General features: G+C 50.1%; 1 protein-coding gene across 3 annotated transcripts in view; it reads right to left on the minus strand.

Annotated features, from left to right (window-relative positions):
* Positions 1–116: 116 nt before the first annotated feature.
* LOC126034323 (neuroblast differentiation-associated protein AHNAK-like) overlaps positions 117–18,838 on the minus strand; it is a 28,869-nt gene continuing 10,147 nt past the window's right edge. The window contains exons 4-5 of one of the 3 annotated variants that reach the window (XM_049791903.1): positions 10,689–18,773; positions 117–10,304 (exon numbers count right to left, since the gene is read on the minus strand). In XM_049791903.1, the coding sequence (XP_049647860.1) occupies positions 1,128–10,304; positions 10,689–18,773 (17,262 nt within the window). In that variant the 3' untranslated portion in view covers positions 117–1,127. Of the gene's footprint in view, positions 18,774–18,838 lie in introns of all 3 variants that reach the window. The other 2 variants (XM_049791904.1, XM_049791902.1) reach the window with 2 other exon arrangements.

Genomic DNA, 18,838 nt, shown 5'->3' on the forward strand with positions numbered 1-18,838 from the left:
GTTGTAGAGGCTCTCGGGCCGATTTGAGGGTAAATGACCCCAAATTTAACATTAAATAACTCTTAAACCCCTAAAACGGTGCAGCTGAATAACACAACAGCAACGGTTCTGCTGAATCACGGTTAATAAACTTTTTATTTGCATTTTACAAGATCATTCTTCTTACATTCTCAGTTAATTTGCCATTAAAGTGCTGAAAGGGGTTTTGCTTTTTTTTTTTTTTGGTTTGCTGTTTGTTGTTTTTTTTTTTGAAACACAAGATATACTCGTCAACAAAAATTATACCAAACACCGGAAAAGCGGCCGTTGCGAGGTTTCAGGCCGCAACTGAGACAAATTTTTTTTTTCTTTTCTCTTATAATACAAATAATGTAACAAATGTGTAGAGGCAACAAAGAACACATCAATAAAAATAAAAAAAATAAAATAAAATTAAGCTCGGTCACTTAGTGGCAATACGCAAGACCTTTCGAGACATTTCCTGCACAAACAGGCTGGCTACTTGCTCGTTAACCGTCCTTTCCCTCCTGCCGCACACCGCCAGAGGTTATTTGATATCATGCTCTTACGCAACCAAACCACGGGAAACACTCGGATTATTTTTTCCAACCCCGTAGCAGGAGTTCAATGGACGCGTCTCGATTACAGCTGCGTTTTACAGGGTGGTGGTTTGTTGGTTTTTGTTGTGGTTTTTTTGTGTTTTTTTTTTAATAGATCTATTTGTCTGACAGAAGTTTCAGCCCCGCAAATAAAAGCCAAAAAAAGACTGTTAAGATGGAGGGGAAAAAAAACCCCAAAAAACCCAAACCTCATTTCCATGAACCAAACACTGAAAATTTTCGGTAAAATGGGGAAAAAAAAAAAAATATCAAAAATAGCTTGCTAGTAAACTTAAGCTCTCAGCATTTCATGCACAAGCTGCCGTCTCAAGCGCGGAGAAGCTTCCACGTGGCTGGACCCAACCGTGGATCCACCGCTACCCGCCCCCCCCCTTGGCGCCCACCACAACGCTTCCCCCCGGACCCCGCTCGCTTGCTTGCTGAGGTTGAAAGTAGCCCAAGCTACAAAATGTATATACAAACCCGAGAAGGGCTACCTATATACACAGGCACCTATGTACAGCCGCCCTACTCTTTCTTCTTGGCCACCGTCAGCTCCACCCCGGGCATGCGGAAGCCGCCCTTTGTCCCGCTGTCGTTGCTGGAGGAGGAAGACAAGCGGGATTTTTTGGAAGCTAGCGATACCCCGCTCCCCTGCACCTTCCCCAGCTCCTCGTCGCTTCCTGTCACCTCGTAAGAACCTTTAGTTTTTGAGCCGATCCCCCCAAACGTCCCGAATTTCATTTTGCCCTGTTTCCCCTTGTCAGCACCCGAGCCGATGTCAAGCTCCAGGGTTCCTGTGGGCGTCGAGTGGGAAGAGCGCTCATCGCTGAAGGACGACGACCGGTGGCGCGTCTTCTTGCTTTTAAAGAGGGAGAACTTCCCTTTCGCCGATGGACCCTCTCCCCCATCGAGCTCACCTTCTGCAGAGCCCAAGCTGACCTTGGAACTCTTCAGGTCACCTTTCGATCCCGAAACGGACCCAGAAACCTCCGGAGAGCCCAGGGCGCCACTGCTTTTTCCCTTCTGCTTGGAAAAATTGAACTTGGGCATTTTGATTTTGGATTTCTTTAGTCGGATGTCCGCGTCCTCCAACTCGAGCTCTGTGGCGCCAGCCTGGAGGTTGGCATCTGCCCCGGGGAACTCGACATCGACCCCCATCTCTCTGCCCTTCACCTCAGGGTCTGAAAACACAAATTTAGGCATTCGCAGCTTGGGGAATGATACTTTTCCCAGGCTGCTTTCTGGGCTACCTTGCAGGACACTCGTGGTGACGCTGGGACCTCCAATTCCTACCTTTGGGCCAGTAATGTGAAAAGCTCCCCCGCCGGCACTCACAGCTGGTGCTGCCACGTCTCCAGAAATGGTGCCACCACCTTTGATCTTCGGCCCTTTTACGTTGACGTTAAAACCTGACCCGGAAACTTTCAGTGCAGATGCGTCTAAGGCAGGAGTGTCAACGTGGACACCCACTCCAGGCTCCTTAATGTCAACACGAGGTGCTTCTACACTGACTTTTGGACCTTTGATTTCACCGGCAACATCTACATCACCCATTAGGTTTGGTCCTTTCAGCTTCAGGTCAACGTCCGGCAAGGAAACGCTGGGTGACTGCATTTGAAATTTCGGCCCTTTCAATTCCACGTCAGGTCCTTCCAACCCAACACCAGCCCCTGAACCCTTCAGGCCTCCTTTCACTTGGGGACCTTCAAGACTGACGCCTACATCAGCTCCATCCACACCAGGGCTGGAAATACCAAACTGGGGGAGCTTGAGGGACGGGAGCTTGATTGTGCCACCCAGAATTTCAAAGCCGACATTGGATGCATCTGCTGCTGCTTTGGGGGATTTAATGCCAGCAGAAGCATCAAGATCTCCTTTCAACTTTGGTCCTCTCAGGTTTACATCCAAATCCGGGGCAGAAACGTCCACTGAGGGCCCTTTGATATCAAGGCCTGGGATGCCGAGACTGAGATTCGCATCTGGGGCTTTTGCATCCACCTCCATTTGTGGGACGGAGCAGTTGATGCCTCCTTTCACACTCAGGTCAGGTGCCCCCAGAGCAGGGGATTTAAACTTTGGCAGCTTCAGCTTTCCTCCCAAGCCTCCAATGTCAACACCTGGGGCGTCCAGGCTGACATTCGACCCTTCCACAGAATTCAAAACATCCAGATCTCCCTTTATGTTTGGTCCTTTCAGGTTTCCATCAAAATCGGGTCCAGAGATTTGGGGCCCTTTGAGCTTTACATCAACACCTCGGAGGTTCACATCAGCTGAAGGGAGGCTCACGCTTCCTTCCACGGCTGGGACCGAGAGATCCAAGTTTGCATCCGGCATTTCCAGACCGATACCCATTTTCCCCTCCTTGGGCAATTTCAGCTTTCCTTCAGGACCTTCCAGTTCTGTTCCAGGCATGCTGACTTCACCCTTTACTTTTGGTCCTTTCACATTTAAGTCGACATCTGGCACTGAGATCGAGGGAACGGCAATGTCAATGGCGGGTCCTTTCAGGTCGCCCTCAATTTTCAAGTCCCCTACGCCCACCTGCCCACTGGGAAATTTGAACTTTGGTTTCTTCAGGCTCACGTCAGAAGCTTCAACGTCCACATTGAGACTTGGGCCTTTCACGTCACCTTTGGCAGTTGGCACAGAGACTTCTAGATCAGGCACTTTAAGTTCCCCCTCTATTTTTGGGACTGCCACAGAAGCATCCCCTCTGAATCTGTGTGATTTAAGATCGAATTCAACATCTGGGAAGGAGATTTTCCCAAACATGGGTTTCTTCCCTTTGGGGGACTTCACCGTCGCATCACCTTTTATCGTCACGTCCGGACCAGCTACGTTCATATCCAGGTCAGGAGATTTCAAATTCGCATCGAGCTCTCCACCAGCCACATTCACATCGAAACCGCCTTTCTTTCCTTTAACTTTAGGGCCACTCATATGAAGTTTTGGCATTTTGAACTTGCTCTTCTTACCCTTTCCAGCAACACTGACATCAGGTGACTCCACATTCAGCTCCGCCTCAGGTAAATCCACTTCTGCCCCTGGGACCTTGATTTCTGCCTTTGGACCTTTCATCCCAAACCCAAACTTTGACTTCTTAAACTTGGGAAATTTGACATTTGCCTCTGGGCCTTCAATATTCAAGTCAGGACATTCGATGTCAACTTCAGGGCTTTTGACTCCAAATTCTGGGCCTTTGATATCTACTTCAGGACCTTTCAGGTTACCTTCTATCTTTGGGGCTGAAATGTCAAAGCCTCCCTTCGTTTTGTGGCCTTTCAAATTCAAGTCTATCTCAGGCATTGAGATTTTAGGAACATTCATGTGCATTTCTGGCATCTTCAGTTTAGGACCTTTCAGTTTGCCCTCTGGACCTTCGATGCTCACATCCGGGACACTGATATCTACCTTGGGGCCTGAAAGATCGACCTCTGTCTTTGGCAGGTTCACATCCACATCAGGACCTTCTCCTTTAAAGCCAAACTTGGGCAGCTTCATTTTAGGCAGCTTCATTTTTCCCTCCAGACCATCAACATCAACCTCTGGGCCCTCGATATCTACTTTGGGGCCCTTAATATCAACTTCAGGACCCTTCAGACCTCCCTCGAGCTTTGGGCCCTGAAGGTCAGCATCGCCTTTCAGCTTCAGTCCCTTTAGGTTCAAGTCGATGTCTGGCATGGAGATCTGGGGGGTCTTGACATGCATTTCTGGCATCTTGATCCTGGGCCCTTTCAGTTTGCCATCAGGTCCTTCGACGTTCACATCAGGTGCCTGAATGTCCAATTTGGGGCCTTTAATGTCAACATCTGGACACTGCAAATCGCCTTCCAACTTGGGTGCCGAGACATCCAAGTCTCCCTTCAGCTTGGGGCCTTTCAGATTAAAGTCAACATCAGGCATAGAGAACTTGGGCGCCTTGATGTGCATTTCTGGCATCTTGAATTTGGGGCCTTTGAGTTTCCCTTCCGGCCCTTCAATGGTCACATCAGGAGCCTCAATGTCTATTTGGGGGGCTTTCACATCAATTTGGGGGGCTTTCAAATCACCTTCAAGCTTGGGTCCAGAAATATCTACATCTCCTTTCAGCTGAGGCCCCTTGATGTTGAAGTCGACATCAGGGATGGAGACCTTGGGAGCCTTAATGTGCATTTCAGGCATTGTAAATTTAGGACCTTTGACTTTTCCATCCACATTCAGATCAGGACACTCTACATTTATGCTGGGGCCTGAAATGTCAATGTCTCCCTTTGGAAGGTTCACATCCACATCCACTCCCTCCCCTTTAAAGCCAGGCATGGAAAACTTGGGCATTTTGAATTTAGGCAGCTTGAATTTACCCTCGGGGCTGTCAATATCAACATCAGGGGCACCTATGTCTAATTTAGGAGCACCAATATTGACCTCTGGACCTTTTAGATCACATTCAACACCTGATACAGACATGTCTACATCTCCCTTCACTTTGGGACCTTTCAGGTTCAGATCGAAATCTGGCATGGAGATTTTGGGTGTCTTGATGTGCATCTCGGGCATCTTGAACTTGGGGCCCTTCAGCTTCCCCTCTGGACATTCGATGTCCACCTCCGGACCTTCAATATCCACCTTTGGACCAGAAACATCCAGACTTCCTGTCGGCACGTTCACGTCCACCTCTGGGCCCTCTGCTTTGAAGCCAGGCATCCCAAACTTGGGCATTTTGAACTTGGGCATTTTGAATTTTCCTTCCGGGCCATGAATGTCCACATCAGGTGCCTCAATGTCGACTTTGGGGCCCTTGATGTCCACCTCGGGACCCTTCAGGTCACCTTCCAGCTTGGGAACTGACACGTCCACATCTCCCTTCAGCTTGGGGCCCTTCAGATTGAAGTCAACATCAGGCATGGAGACCTTGGGTGCCTTGAAGTGCATCTCAGGCATCTTGAACTTGGGCCCCTTCAGCTTCCCTTCAGGGCCTTCCAGCTCAACCTCAGGAAGGTCAACATCGACTTTGGGACCCTTGATGTCAATTCCAGGGCCCTTCAAGTCACCTTCCAGTTTTGGAACAGAAACATCCACATCCCCCTTCACTTTGGGGCCTTTCAGGTTCAAGTCAATGTCAGGCATGGAGATCTTGGGTGTCTTGATGTGCATCTCGGGCATCTTGAACTTGGGACCTTTCAGTTTTCCCTCTGGCCCTTCAATGTCCACCTCTGGACCTTCAATATCCACCTTTGGACCAGAAACATCCAGGCTTCCTGTCGGCAGGTTCACGTCCACCTCTGGGCCCTCTGCTTTGAAGCCAGGCATCCCAAACTTGGGCATTTTGAACTTGGGCATTTTGAATTTTCCTTCTGGGCCATGAATGTCCACATCGGGTGCCTCAATGTCGACTTTGGGGCCCTTGATGTCCACCTCGGGACCCTTCAGGTCACCTTCCAGCTTGGGAACCGACACGTCTACATCCCCTTTCAGCTTGGGGCCCTTCAGATTGAAGTCCATATCGGGCATGGAGATCTTGGGTGCCTTGATGTGCATTTCTGGCATCTTGAACTTGGGGCCCTTCAGCTTCCCTTCAGGGCCTTCCAGCTCAACATCAGGAAGGTCAACATCGACTTTGGGACCTTTAATGTCAATTTCAGGGCCCTTCAAGTCACCTTCCAGCTTGGGAACAGAAATGTCCACATCCCCCTTCACTTTGGGGCCTTTCAGGTTCAAGTCAATGTCAGGCATGGAGATCTTGGGTGTCTTGATATGCATCTCAGGCATCTTGAACTTGGGACCTTTCAGTTTTCCCTCTGGACCTTCAATGTCCAACTCAACATCAGGAAGGTCTACATCTAGTTTTGGGCCTTTGATGTCAATGTCTGGGCCTTTCACATCACCCTCAAGTTTTGGAACAGAAACGTCCACATCCCCCTTCACTTTGGGGCCTTTCAGGTTGAGATCAAAGTCTGGCATGGAGATCTTGGGGGCTTTGAAATGCATGTCGGGCATCTTAAACTTGGGACCCTTTAGCTTTCCTTCTGGGCCCTCAATTTGAATATCTGGGGTACTAACATCGAACTCGGGACCTTTAACCTCAACTTTTGGCCCTTTCAGGTCACCTTCTGCACACGGCACAGACACATCCACATCCCCCTTCACTTTCGGGCCTTTCAGGTTCAAATCAAAGTCTGGCATAGAAATTTTAGGAGCCTTAAAATGCATCTCTGGCATCTTCACTTTAGGGCCTTTCAATTTTCCTTCTGGTCCTTCAATCTCCACATCAGGAACATCTATGTCTACTTTGGGTCCTTTTATATCCAGTTCAGGACCCTTCAAGTCACCTTCCAGCTTGGGAGCAGACACATCCACATCTCCCTTCACTTTCGGACCTTTCAGGTTCAAGTCAATGTCAGGCATCGAGATTTTGGGTGTCTTGATGTGCATCTCGGGCATCTTGAACTTGGGGCCCTTCAGTTTTCCCTCTGGCCCTTCAATGTCCACCTCCGGACCTTCAATGTCCACCTTTGGACCAGAAACATCCAGGCTTCCTGTCGGCAGGTTCACGTCCACCTCTGGGCCCTCTGCTTTGAAGCCAGGCATCCCAAACTTGGGCATTTTGAACTTGGGCATTTTGAGTTTACCCTCTGGGCCATGAATGTCTACGTCTGGTACATTGATGTCAACCTTGGGGCCTCCGATATTGATGTCTGGAGCCTTCAGATCCCCTTCTAGCTTTGGAGCAGAAACATCTATATCACCCTTCAGCTTGTGACCTTTGAGATTTAAGTTAGCATCAGGCATTGAAATTTTGGGAGCTTTTATGTTCATCTCAGGCATTTTAAACTTGGGACCTTTCAGTTTTCCTTCTGGCCCTTCAACATCCAGCTCAGGAGCATCAATGTCAACCTTTGGTCCTTTGATATTAATGTCCGGCACATTCAAGTCCCCTTCCAGTTTTGGCACTGAAAGATCAACATCCACACCTCCTTTTGACTTGGGGCCTTTCAAATTCAAATCAAAGTCTGGCATGGAAATATTGGGAGCTTTGATATTCATTTCGGGCATTTTAAATTTGGGGCCTTTCAGTTTTCCTTTGGGACCTTCAATGTCAAGATCAGGAGCCTCTACCTCCACTTTTGGTCCTTTCACATGCAAATCTGAGCCCTTTATATCCACCTGGGGAAGAGAGACGTCCACATCTGCCTTTGCTTTGGGGCCTTTCAGATTCAGGTCAATGTCGGGCATAGAGATCTTGGGTGCCTTGATGTTCACTTCTGGCATCTTAAATTGGGGGCCCTTGAGCTTCCCCTCTGGCCCTTCAATTTCCAAACCACCACCTTCGATATCCAGCTTGGGACCCGAAACATCCAGCTCTCCTTTTGGGATGCTAACATCCACCTCTGGCCCCTCAGCCTTAAACCCAGACACACCAAATTTAGGCATTTTGAACTTTGGCATTTTGAGTTTACCCTCTGGCCCATGAATGTCCACGTCAGGTGCCTCAATGTTGACACTGGGGCCCTTGATGTCCACCTCGGGACCTTTCAGTTCCCCTTCCAACTTGGGGCTGGAAACATCTAAATCTCCTTTTAGTTTATGCCCCTTCAGATTTAGCTCTACATCTGGCATTGAAACTTTAGGTGATGAAATACTCAGGAAAGGCATTTTAAATTTTGACCCTTTTGATTTTGCCTGTACATCCACATCTGGAGCATGAACATCAACTTTTGGACCAGATATTTCAATGTCAGGTTTTTTAAGTTTTACGTCCACATCAGGGCTTTGCACTTTAGGACCAGAAAAGCCAAATTTTGGAAGTTTAAACCTGGATTTTTTAGTCTTTCCTTCTAGATCAAGCTTCGGTCCCTCGAGCTCAAGTTCTGGCCCTTTGATGTCTAGTTTAGGACTTTTCAGCTCACCCTCTATTTTGGGAACAGAAGGATCAACGTCAGCTTTCAGTTTGGGGCCTTTCAAATTTAAGTCAATATCTGGCATGGAGATTTTAGGAACATTGAATTGCATGTCAGGCTTCTTAAATTTAGGGCCCTTAAGTTTTCCTTCTGGTCCTTCAATGTCCAGATCAGGAACAGTAACATCAACCTTTGGACCTGAAATAGCAACATCAGCTTCAGGTACGCTTACATCAACGTCTGGGCCTTCTCCTTTCAACCCAAACTTGGGCATTTTGAACTTGGGCATTTTTATTTTACCTTCTGGGCCGTGAATGTCCACGTCGGGTGCCTCAATATCAACTTTGGGGCCCTTGATGTCCACCTCGGGACCCTTCAGGTCACCTTCCAACTTGGGAAGAGAAATGTCCACATCCCCCTTCACTTTGGGGCCTTTCAGATTGAAGTCAATGTCAGGCATGGAGATCTTGGGTGCCTTGATGTGCATCTCGGGCATCTTGAACTTGGGGCCCTTCAGCTTCCCCTCTGGACCTTCGATGTCCACCTCTGGACCTTCAATATCCACCTTTGGACCAGAAACATCCAGGCTTCCTGTCGGCAGGTTCACGTCCACCTCTGGGCCCTCTGCTTTCAGCCCCGGCATCCCAAACTTGGGCATTTTGAACTTGGGCATTTTGAATTTTCCTTCCGGGCCATGAATGTCCACATCGGGTGCCTCAATGTCGACTTTGGGGCCCTTGATGTCCACCTCAGGACCCTTCAGGTCACCTTCCAGCTTGGGAACCGATACGTCCACATCTCCCTTCAGCTTGGGGCCCTTCAGATTGAAATCCACATCAGGCATGGAGATCTTGGGTGCCTTGAAGTGCATCTCGGGCATCTTGAACTTGGGGCCCTTCAGCTTCCCTTCAGGGCCTTCCAGCTCAACATCAGGAAGGTCAACATCAACTTTGGGGCCCTTGATATCCACCTCGGGGCCCTTCAAGTCACCTTCCAGCTTGGGAACAGAAATGTCCACATCTCCCTTCACTTTCGGACCTTTTAGATTGAAGTCCACATCGGGCATGGAGATCTTGGGTGTCTTGATGTGCATCTCGGGCATCTTGAACTTGGGGCCCTTCAGTTTGCCCTCTGGCCCTTCAATGTCCACCTCTGGACCTTCAATATCCACCTTTGGACCAGAAACATCCAGGCTTCCTGTCGGCAGGTTCACGTCCACCTCTGGGCCCTCTGCTTTGAAGCCAGGCATCCCAAACTTGGGCATTTTGAACTTGGGCATTTTGAACTTTCCTTCTGGGCCATGAATGTCCACGTCAGGTGCCTCAATGTCGACTTTGGGGCCCTTGATGTCCACCTCGGGACCCTTCAGGTCACCTTCCAGCTTAGGGACAGAAACATCCACATCCCCCTTGAGCTTGGGGCCCTTCAGATTGAAGTCCACATCAGGCATGGAGAACTTGGGTGCCTTGATGTGCATTTCTGGCATCTTGAACTTGGGGCCCTTCAGCTTCCCTTCAGGGCCTTCCAGCTCAACATCAGGAAGGTCAGCATCGACTTTGGGGCCTTCAATGTCAATTCCAGGGCCCTTCAGGTCACCTTCCAACTTGGGAACCGACACATCCACATCTCCCTTCACTTTCGGACCTTTTAGATTGAAGTCCACATCGGGCATGGAGATCTTGGGTGTCTTGATGTGCATCTCGGGCATCTTGAACTTGGGACCTTTCAGTTTGCCCTCTGGCCCTTCAATCTCCACCTCTGGACCTTCAATATCCACCTTTGGACCAGAAACATCCAGGCTTCCTGTCGGCAGGTTCACGTCCACCTCTGGGCCCTCTGCTTTCAGCCCCGGCATCCCAAACTTGGGCATTTTGAACTTGGGCATTTTGAATTTTCCTTCCGGGCCGTGAATGTCCACGTCAGGTGCCTCAATGTCGACTTTGGGGCCCTTGATGTCCAACTCAGGGCCCTTCAGGTCACCTTCCAGCTTGGGAAGAGAAATATCCACATCCCCCTTGAGCTTGGGGCCCTTCAGATTGAAGTCCACATCAGGCATGGAGAACTTGGGTGCCTTGATGTGCATCTCGGGCATCTTGAACTTGGGACCTTTCAGCTTGCCCTCTGGACCTTCAATGTCCACCTCTGGACCTTCAATGTCAACCTCTGGACCAGAAACATCCAGGCTTCCCGTCGGCAGGTTCATGTCCACCTCTGGGCCCTCTGCTTTGAAGCCAGGCATCCCAAACTTGGGCATTTTGAACTTGGGCATTTTGAATTTTCCTTCCGGGCCATGAATGTCCACATCGGGTGCCTCAATGTCAACTTTGGGGCCCTTGATGTCCATCTCGGGACCCTTCAGGTCACCTTCCAGCTTGGGAACTGACACGTCCACATCCCCTTTCAGCTTGGGGCCCTTCAGATTGAAGTCAACATCAGGCATGGAGATCTTGGGTGCCTTGATGTGCATTTCTGGCATCTTGAACTTGGGGCCCTTCAGCTTCCCTTCAGGGCCTTCCAGCTCAACATCAGGAAGGCCGACATCGACTTTGGGACCTTTAATGTCTATTTCAGGGCCCTTCAAGTCACCTTCCAGCTTGGGAACTGACATGTCCACATCCCCCTTGAGCTTGGGGCCCTTAAGATTGAAGTCCACATTGGGCATGGAGATCTTGGGTGCCTTGAAGTGCATCTCTGGCATCTTGAACTTGGGGCCCTTCAGCTTGCCTTCAGGGCCTTCCAGCTCAACATCAGGAATATCAACATCGACTTTGGGGCCTTTAATATCAATTTCAGGGCCCTTCAAGTCACCCTCCATCTTGGGAACAGAAATGTCCACATCCCCCTTCACTTTGGGGCCTTTCAGGTTCAAGTCAATGTCAGGCATGGAGATCTTGGGTGTCTTGATGTGCATCTCGGGCATCTTGAACTTGGGGCCCTTCAACTTCCCTTCAGGACCTTCCAACTCAACATCAGGAAGGTCTACATCCAGTTTTGGGCCTTTGATGTCAATGTCTGGGCCTTTCAAATCACCTTCAAGTTTTGGAACAGAAACGTCCACTTCCCCCTTCACTTTGGGGCCTTTCAGGTTGAGATCAAAGTCTGGCATGGAGATTTTGGGGGCTTTGAAATGCATGTCGGGCATCTTAAACTTAGGACCCTTTAGCTTTCCTTCTGGACATTCTAGCTCAACATCTGGAGCCTCTATGTCCACTTTTGGAGCTTTTACTGTAACCTCAGGCCCTTTCAGGTCACCTTCTAACTTGGGAATGGAAACATCGACATCCCCTTTTCCTTTTGGGCCTTTCAGGTTTAGGTCAAAGTCCGGCATGGAGATCTTGGGAGCCTTAAAATGCATCTCAGGCATCTTAAATTTGGGGCCCCTCAACTTCCCCTCAGGGACCTCAATATCCACATCAGGAGCTTGTATATCCAATTTAGGACCTTTGATATCAATATCTGGGCCTTTTAAGTCACCCTCTAGCTTGGAGGCAGAAACATCCACATCTCCCTTCAGCTTAGGACCTTTCAGATTCAAATCTATGTCAGGCATGGAGATCTTGGGTGTCTTGAAGTGCATCTCAGGCATCTTGAACTTGGGCCCTTTAACCTTTGCTTCTGGACATTCTAGGTCAACATCAGGAACATTAACATCCAGTTTTGGGCCTTTGATGTCAATGTCTGGGCCTTTCACATCACCCTCAAGTTTTGGAACAGAAATGTCCACATCCCCCTTCACTTTGGGGCCCTTCAGGTTGAGATCAAAGTCTGGCATGGAGATTTTGGGGGCTTTGAAATGCATGTCAGGCATCTTAAACTTGGGACCCTTTAGCTTTCCCTCTGGGCCTTCAACGTCAATGTCAGGAACTTCTATGTCCACTTTGGGCCCTTTAAGTTCCAGATCCGGCCCTTTCACATCACCTTCTATTTTTGGTACAGAAACCTCCATGTCTCCCTTGATTTTGGGACCTTTCAAGTTGAGGTCTACATCAGGCATAGAAAATTTAGGTGCCTTAATATGCATATCTGGCATTTTTATCTTGGGTCCTTTCCATTTTCCCTCAGGACCTTCAACATCAAGATCAGGAACATCAACATCCAACTTTGGCCCTTTAATATTCACATCAGGTCCTTTCAAGTCACCCTCTAATTTTGGAACAGAAACATCAGCACCTCCCTTCACTTTGGGACCTTTCAGATTCAAGTCAATGTCAGGCATGGAGATCTTGGGTGCCTTGATGTGCATCTCGGGCATCTTAAATTTGGAACCTTTCAGTTTTCCTTCAGGACCCTCAATGTCCACACTTGGCAACTCAATATCTACCTTTGGGACAGAAACATCAACATCACCTTTTGGAAGTTTCACATCAACTTCTGGACCTTCCCCTTTCAGCCCCGGCATCCCGAATTTGGGCATTTTGAACTTGGGCATTTTGAATTTTCCTTCCGGGCCATGAATGTCCATGTCGGGTGACTCAATATCAACTTTGGGGCCCTTGATGTCCACCTCAGGAGCCTTCAGGTTACCTTCCAGCTTGGGAACCAACACATCCACATCCCCCTTCACTTTGGGGCCTTTCAGGTTCAAGTCAATGTCAGGCATGGAGATCTTGGGTGTCTTGATGTGCATCTCGGGCATCTTGAACTTGGGACCTTTCAGTTTTCCCTCTGGCCCTTCAATGTCCACCTCTGGACCTTCAATATCCACCTTTGGACCAGAAACATCCAGGCTTCCTGTCGGCAGGTTCACGTCCACCTCTGGGCCCTCTGCTTTGAAGCCAGGCATCCCAAACTTGGGCATTTTGAACTTGGGCATTTTGAATTTTCCTTCTGGGCCGTGAATGTCCACATCGGGTGCCTCAATGTCAACTTTGGGGCCCTTGATGTCCAACTCAGGGCCCTTCAGGTCACCTTCCAGCTTGGGAACTGACACGTCCACATCTCCCTTCAGCTTGGGGCCCTTCAGATTGAAGTCAACATCAGGCATGGAGACCTTGGGTGCCTTGAAATGCATCTCGGGCATCTTAAACTTGGGGCCCTTCAGCTTCCCTTCAGGGCCTTCCAGCTCAACATCAGGAAGGTCAACATCGACTTTGGGACCTTTAATGTCAATTCCAGGGCCCTTCAGGTCACCTTCCAACTTGGGAACCGACACATCCACATCCCCCTTCACTTTGGGGCCTTTCAGGTTCAAGTCAATGTCAGGCATGGAGATCTTGGGTGTCTTGATGTGCATCTCGGGCATCTTGAACTTGGGGCCCTTCAGCTTCCCCTCTGGACCTTCGATGTCCACCTCTGGACCTTCAATATCCACCTTTGGACCAGAAACATCCAGGCTTCCTGTCGGCAGGTTCACGTCCACCTCTGGGCCCTCTGCTTTCAGCCCCGGCATCCCAAACTTGGGCATTTTGAACTTGGGCATTTTGAATTTTCCTTCCGGGCCATGAATGTCCACATCGGGTGCCTCAATGTCGACTTTGGGGCCCTTGATGTCCACCTCGGGACCCTTCAGGTCACCTTCCAGCTTAGGGACAGAAACATCCACATCCCCCTTCAGCTTGGGGCCCTTCAGATTGAAGTCAACATCAGGCATGGAGACCTTGGGTGCCTTGAAATGCATCTCGGGCATCTTAAACTTGGGGCCCTTCAGCTTCCCTTCAGGGCCTTCCAGCTCAACATCAGGAAGGTCAACATCGACTTTGGGACCTTTAATGTCAATTCCAGGGCCCTTCAGGTCACCTTCCAACTTGGGAACCGACACATCCACATCCCCCTTCACTTTGGGGCCTTTCAGGTTCAAGTCAATGTCAGGCATGGAGATCTTGGGTGTCTTGATGTGCATCTCGGGCATCTTGAACTTGGGGCCCTTCAGTTTGCCCTCTGGCCCTTCAATGTCCACCTCTGGACCTTCAATATCCACCTTTGGACCAGAAACATCCAGGCTTCCTGTCGGCAGGTTCACGTCCACCTCTGGGCCCTCTGCTTTGAAGCCAGGCATCCCAAACTTGGGCATTTTGAACTTGGGCATTTTGAATTTTCCTTCTGGGCCGTGAATGTCCACGTCAGGTGCCTCAATGTCAACTTTGGGGCCCTTGATGTCCACCTCGGGACCCTTCAGGTCACCCTCGAGCTTGGGAGCTGAGATTTCAATATCCCCTTTCACGCTGGGCCCTTTCAGATTGAAGTCAACGTCAGGCATGGAGATCTTGGGTGCTTTGATGTGCATCTCAGGCATCTTGAATTTGGGGCCTTTCAGTTTTCCTTCAGGGCACTCCAAATCAATATTGGGTGCCTCAACATCTAGTTTTGGCCCCTTAATATCTATTTCTGGCCCTTTCAAATCACCTTCTATCTTAGGAGCTGCAATGTCCATTTCTCCTTTCAGTTTAGGTCCCTTTAGGTTCAAATCTACATCTGGCATGGATATTTTAGGTGTTTTGATATTCAGCTTTGGCATCCTGAACTTGGGGCCTTTCCATTTTCCTTCTGGTCCTCCAACATCCAGCTCTGGCCCTTCAATATCTGCCTCTGGCCCAGAAATATCTATCTCTCCTTTTGGCAGGTTGACGTCTATATCGGCTCCCTCAAACTTTGGGCCAGACACATTAAAATGAGGCAATTTCATTTTGGGCATTTTCAGGTTGCCTTCTGGACACTCCAGGTTGACATCTGGGACCTCAACATCTATTTTTGGTCCCTTGATACTAACACCAGGTTCTTTCAAGTCACCTTCTATCTTTGGAAGCGAAACATCCATCTCTCCTTTCAATTTATGTCCCTTTAAGTTCAAGTCTACATCCGGCATGGATATTTTAGGTGCCTTGATATTAAGCTTAGGCATCTTAAATTTGGGGCCTTTTATTTTCCCTTCTGGACATTCCAAGTCTACCTCAGGCATATCGACATCCACTTTGGGACCTTCCACATCTATTTGGGGGCCCTTCAGATCTACAGAGGTCTTCGGACCAGAAATATCTGCATCTCCTTTCAGTTTGGGGGCCTTCAAACTGAGATCTACATCTGGCATGGACAGTTTTGGCGTCTGAATGTTTAGTTCAGGCATTTTAAATTTGAGACCTTTTCCTTTTCCTTCTGGCCCTTCAATGTCCACATTTGGCACATCAATGTCTACCCTGGGACCAGAAATGTCCACCTCACCCTTTGGAAGCGTCACGTCAAGGTCAGGGCCCTCTCCCTTCAGGCCAGGCACCCCAAACTTGGGCATTTTCAGCTTAGGCATCTTCAGTTTGCCCTCTGGACCGTGAATGTCCACGTCTGGCACTTCAATATCAACCTTGGGGCCTTTCAGCTCCAGTTCAGGACCCTTCAAATCAGCTCCTACCGTGGGAATGGAAACATCCACATCACCCTTCAGCTTGGGGCCTTTCAGGTTCAGATCTACATCTGGCACAGACACCTTTGGAGCTGTGATGTGCATCTCAGGCATCTTCACCTTGGGGCCCTTCAGTTTTCCTTCCGGCCCTTTGATGTCCACGCTTGGCACGTCAATATCTACCCTGGGACCAGAAATGTCCACCTCACCCTTTGGAAGCGTCACGTCAAGGTCAGGGCCCTCTCCCTTCAGGCCGGGCACCCCAAACTTGGGCATTTTCAGCTTAGGCATCTTCAGTTTGCCCTCCGGACCATGAATGTCCACGTCTGGTGCTTCAATGTCAACCTTGGGACCTTTGATGTCAAGCCCAGGTGCTTTCAGCTCCCCTTCCAGTTTTGGGGCAGAAACATCCAGGTCTCCTTTCACCCTGGGACCTTTCAGGTTCAAGTCGATGTCAGGCATGGATATCTGGGGGGTCTTGAAGCTCATCTCAGGCATCGTAACCTTGGGGCCTTGCAGTTTTCCTTCTGGCCCTTTGATGTCCACGCTTGGCACGTCAATATCTATGCTAGGACCAGAAATGTCCACCTCACCCTTCGGAAGCGTCACGTCAAGGTCGGGGCCCTCTCCCTTCAGGCCAGGCACCCCAAACTTTGGCATTTTCAGCTTAGGCATCTTCAGTTTGCCCTCTGGACCGTGAATGTCCACGTCTGGCACTTCAATATCAACCTTGGGGCCTTTCAGCTCCAGTTCAGGACCCTTCAAATCAGCTCCTACCGTGGGAATGGAAACATCCACATCACCCTTCAGCTTGGGGCCTTTCAGGTTCAGATCTGCATCTGGCACAGACACCTTTGGAGCTGTGATGTGCATCTCGGGCATCTTCACCTTGGGGCCCTTCAGTTTTCCTTCCGGCCCTTTGATGTCCACGCTTGGCACGTCAATATCTACCCTGGGACCAGAAATGTCCACCTCACCCTTTGGAAGCATCACGTCAAGGTCAGGGCCCTCTCCCTTCAGGCCAGGCACCCCAAACTTGGGCATTTTCAGCTTAGGCATCTTCAGTTTGCCCTCCGGACCATGAACGTCCACGTCTGGTGCTTCAATGTCAACCTTGGGACCTTTGATGTCAAGCCCAGGTGCTTTCAGCTCCCCTTCCAGTTTTGGGGCAGAAACATCCAGGTCTCCTTTCACCCTGGGACCTTTCAGGTTCAAGTCGATGTCAGGCATGGATATCTGGGGGGTCTTGACATGTACCTCTGGCATCATAACTTTGGGGCCTTTGGCCTCTACATCAGGCATGTCCATTCCCACTTTGGGGCCTTTAATGTCAAGCTGAGGTCCTTTCAGGTTGCCACCCATCTTTGGGATAGAAACATCCACTTCTCCCTTGAGCTTAGGTCCCTTCACATTAATGTCCATACCTGGGGCAGATATACTGGGCCCTTTCACATAACCTTCTGGACTTTCAAATTCAACATCAGGAGCCTTTATGTCCATCTTGAGACCCTTAGAGCCAACTCCTCTGACATCCCCTTCCACTCTGGGGACCGCGACACCCATATCTCCCTTCACCTGAGGGCCTTTCAGGTTCAGGTTTACATCCGACAGGGAGATTTGGGGTGTTTCAACCTTCTTGAACTGGGGGCCTTTCCATTCTCCTTTGATGGCCACATCGGGAATGCCAACATTGACCTTGGATGCTGCTGGTCCCACCTCGCCCTTTGGGAGCACCATTTCCATGACGGGCCCTTCCCCTTGCGAGTCCAGGGCAGTAAATTTTGGGACGGTCATGTGCGGGATTTTGAGTTTTCCCTTGCCACCGTGAACATCTGCATCAGAAGCTGGGAGCTCTATGCTGGGTCCTTTGATAGCCACGCCGGGGACCTCCAGTCCTGGCGAGGGAACCTTCACAGCACCCTTCAACCCCATGTCCACCTGCGGCTTTGAGAATTTAACCGAAGGAGCTGAAACTTCAGGTCCTGTGATGTGGACAGATGAGGAGGCAACGTCCACACAGGGAGCCTGCAGCTTCGGCATGGGCACGTCGGTGCCCACCTGCGGGGCTTGAGCTTCGATGCCAGATCCTGCAGTCTGGAACCCAAATCTGGGCATTTTCAAAACGGGAATCTTGATTTTCCCCACATCAACAGATGGATTTTCCATTGCTGGTAAAGAAACGTCAATTCCGGGGGCTTTGATATCTCCCTGAAGACAAGGGGCAGAAGCATCGGCGTGTGACAGCATCCCGCCCCGCAGCTCCCCTTGGACATCCATGCCAGAAACGTGTCCTTTGCCATCCAACCTGGGACCCTTGATGTGAAAACCTGCGTCCAGGTTTCCCATCTGTCCATTGGCTTCGATTCTGGGCGAGCTGCCCTGGGGGCCCAGGAGCGCCGTGCCGGAAACATTACGTCCCGGCATCTCCACTGTAACAGATTTTCCAGTTTCCCCAGCAGGAACTTGGCTCCCCGGCAGTGTAGGGTCCGTCTGAGTCCTCAGGTGAACGCCCATCATTTGCGTTCCCGACACGGTTATCCCAGGCTTCCCGAACTGAGCCTCCCCGAGGTGGACATCCAGCTTCTGGGCAGACGATTCAACCGTTGGTCCAGGAGTTGCCCCTCTGATGTCCATGCTCCAGTCTGTGGCTTGGGTGCTTCTCCCAGGCAGATCCCCCGGTGCCATTTTGATCACGGTTTTCCCAGGCTCCGTTTCCACGTCGCTCTTCATCACGTGGGTGATCTCCTGGGTCGGGATCCGGATTTTAAAGTCTGGGCCGACGACATCAACATCTTTCGCTCCGTCATGCCTCGTGACATCGACGGTGTATGCCGTCACTTTTCTGGTGACCGTAATGGTCCTGCTCTGCGTTCCACCGCACTCCGCTTCCACCGCCTCCTCCGACTTCAGCCGGGGTTTGATTTTCGTTGTGTAAATCCTCCTGTACTCCTCATCATCTCCACTCTGGAAACACAGAGACCTTCGTTAGCACCAGGATCTTCCTGCCCGCCCCCGCCCCCTCCCCCCCA

Source organism: Accipiter gentilis, chromosome 33 (genome assembly GCF_929443795.1).
Source record: "Accipiter gentilis chromosome 33, bAccGen1.1, whole genome shotgun sequence".
NCBI lineage: Eukaryota > Metazoa > Chordata > Aves > Accipitriformes > Accipitridae > Astur > Astur gentilis.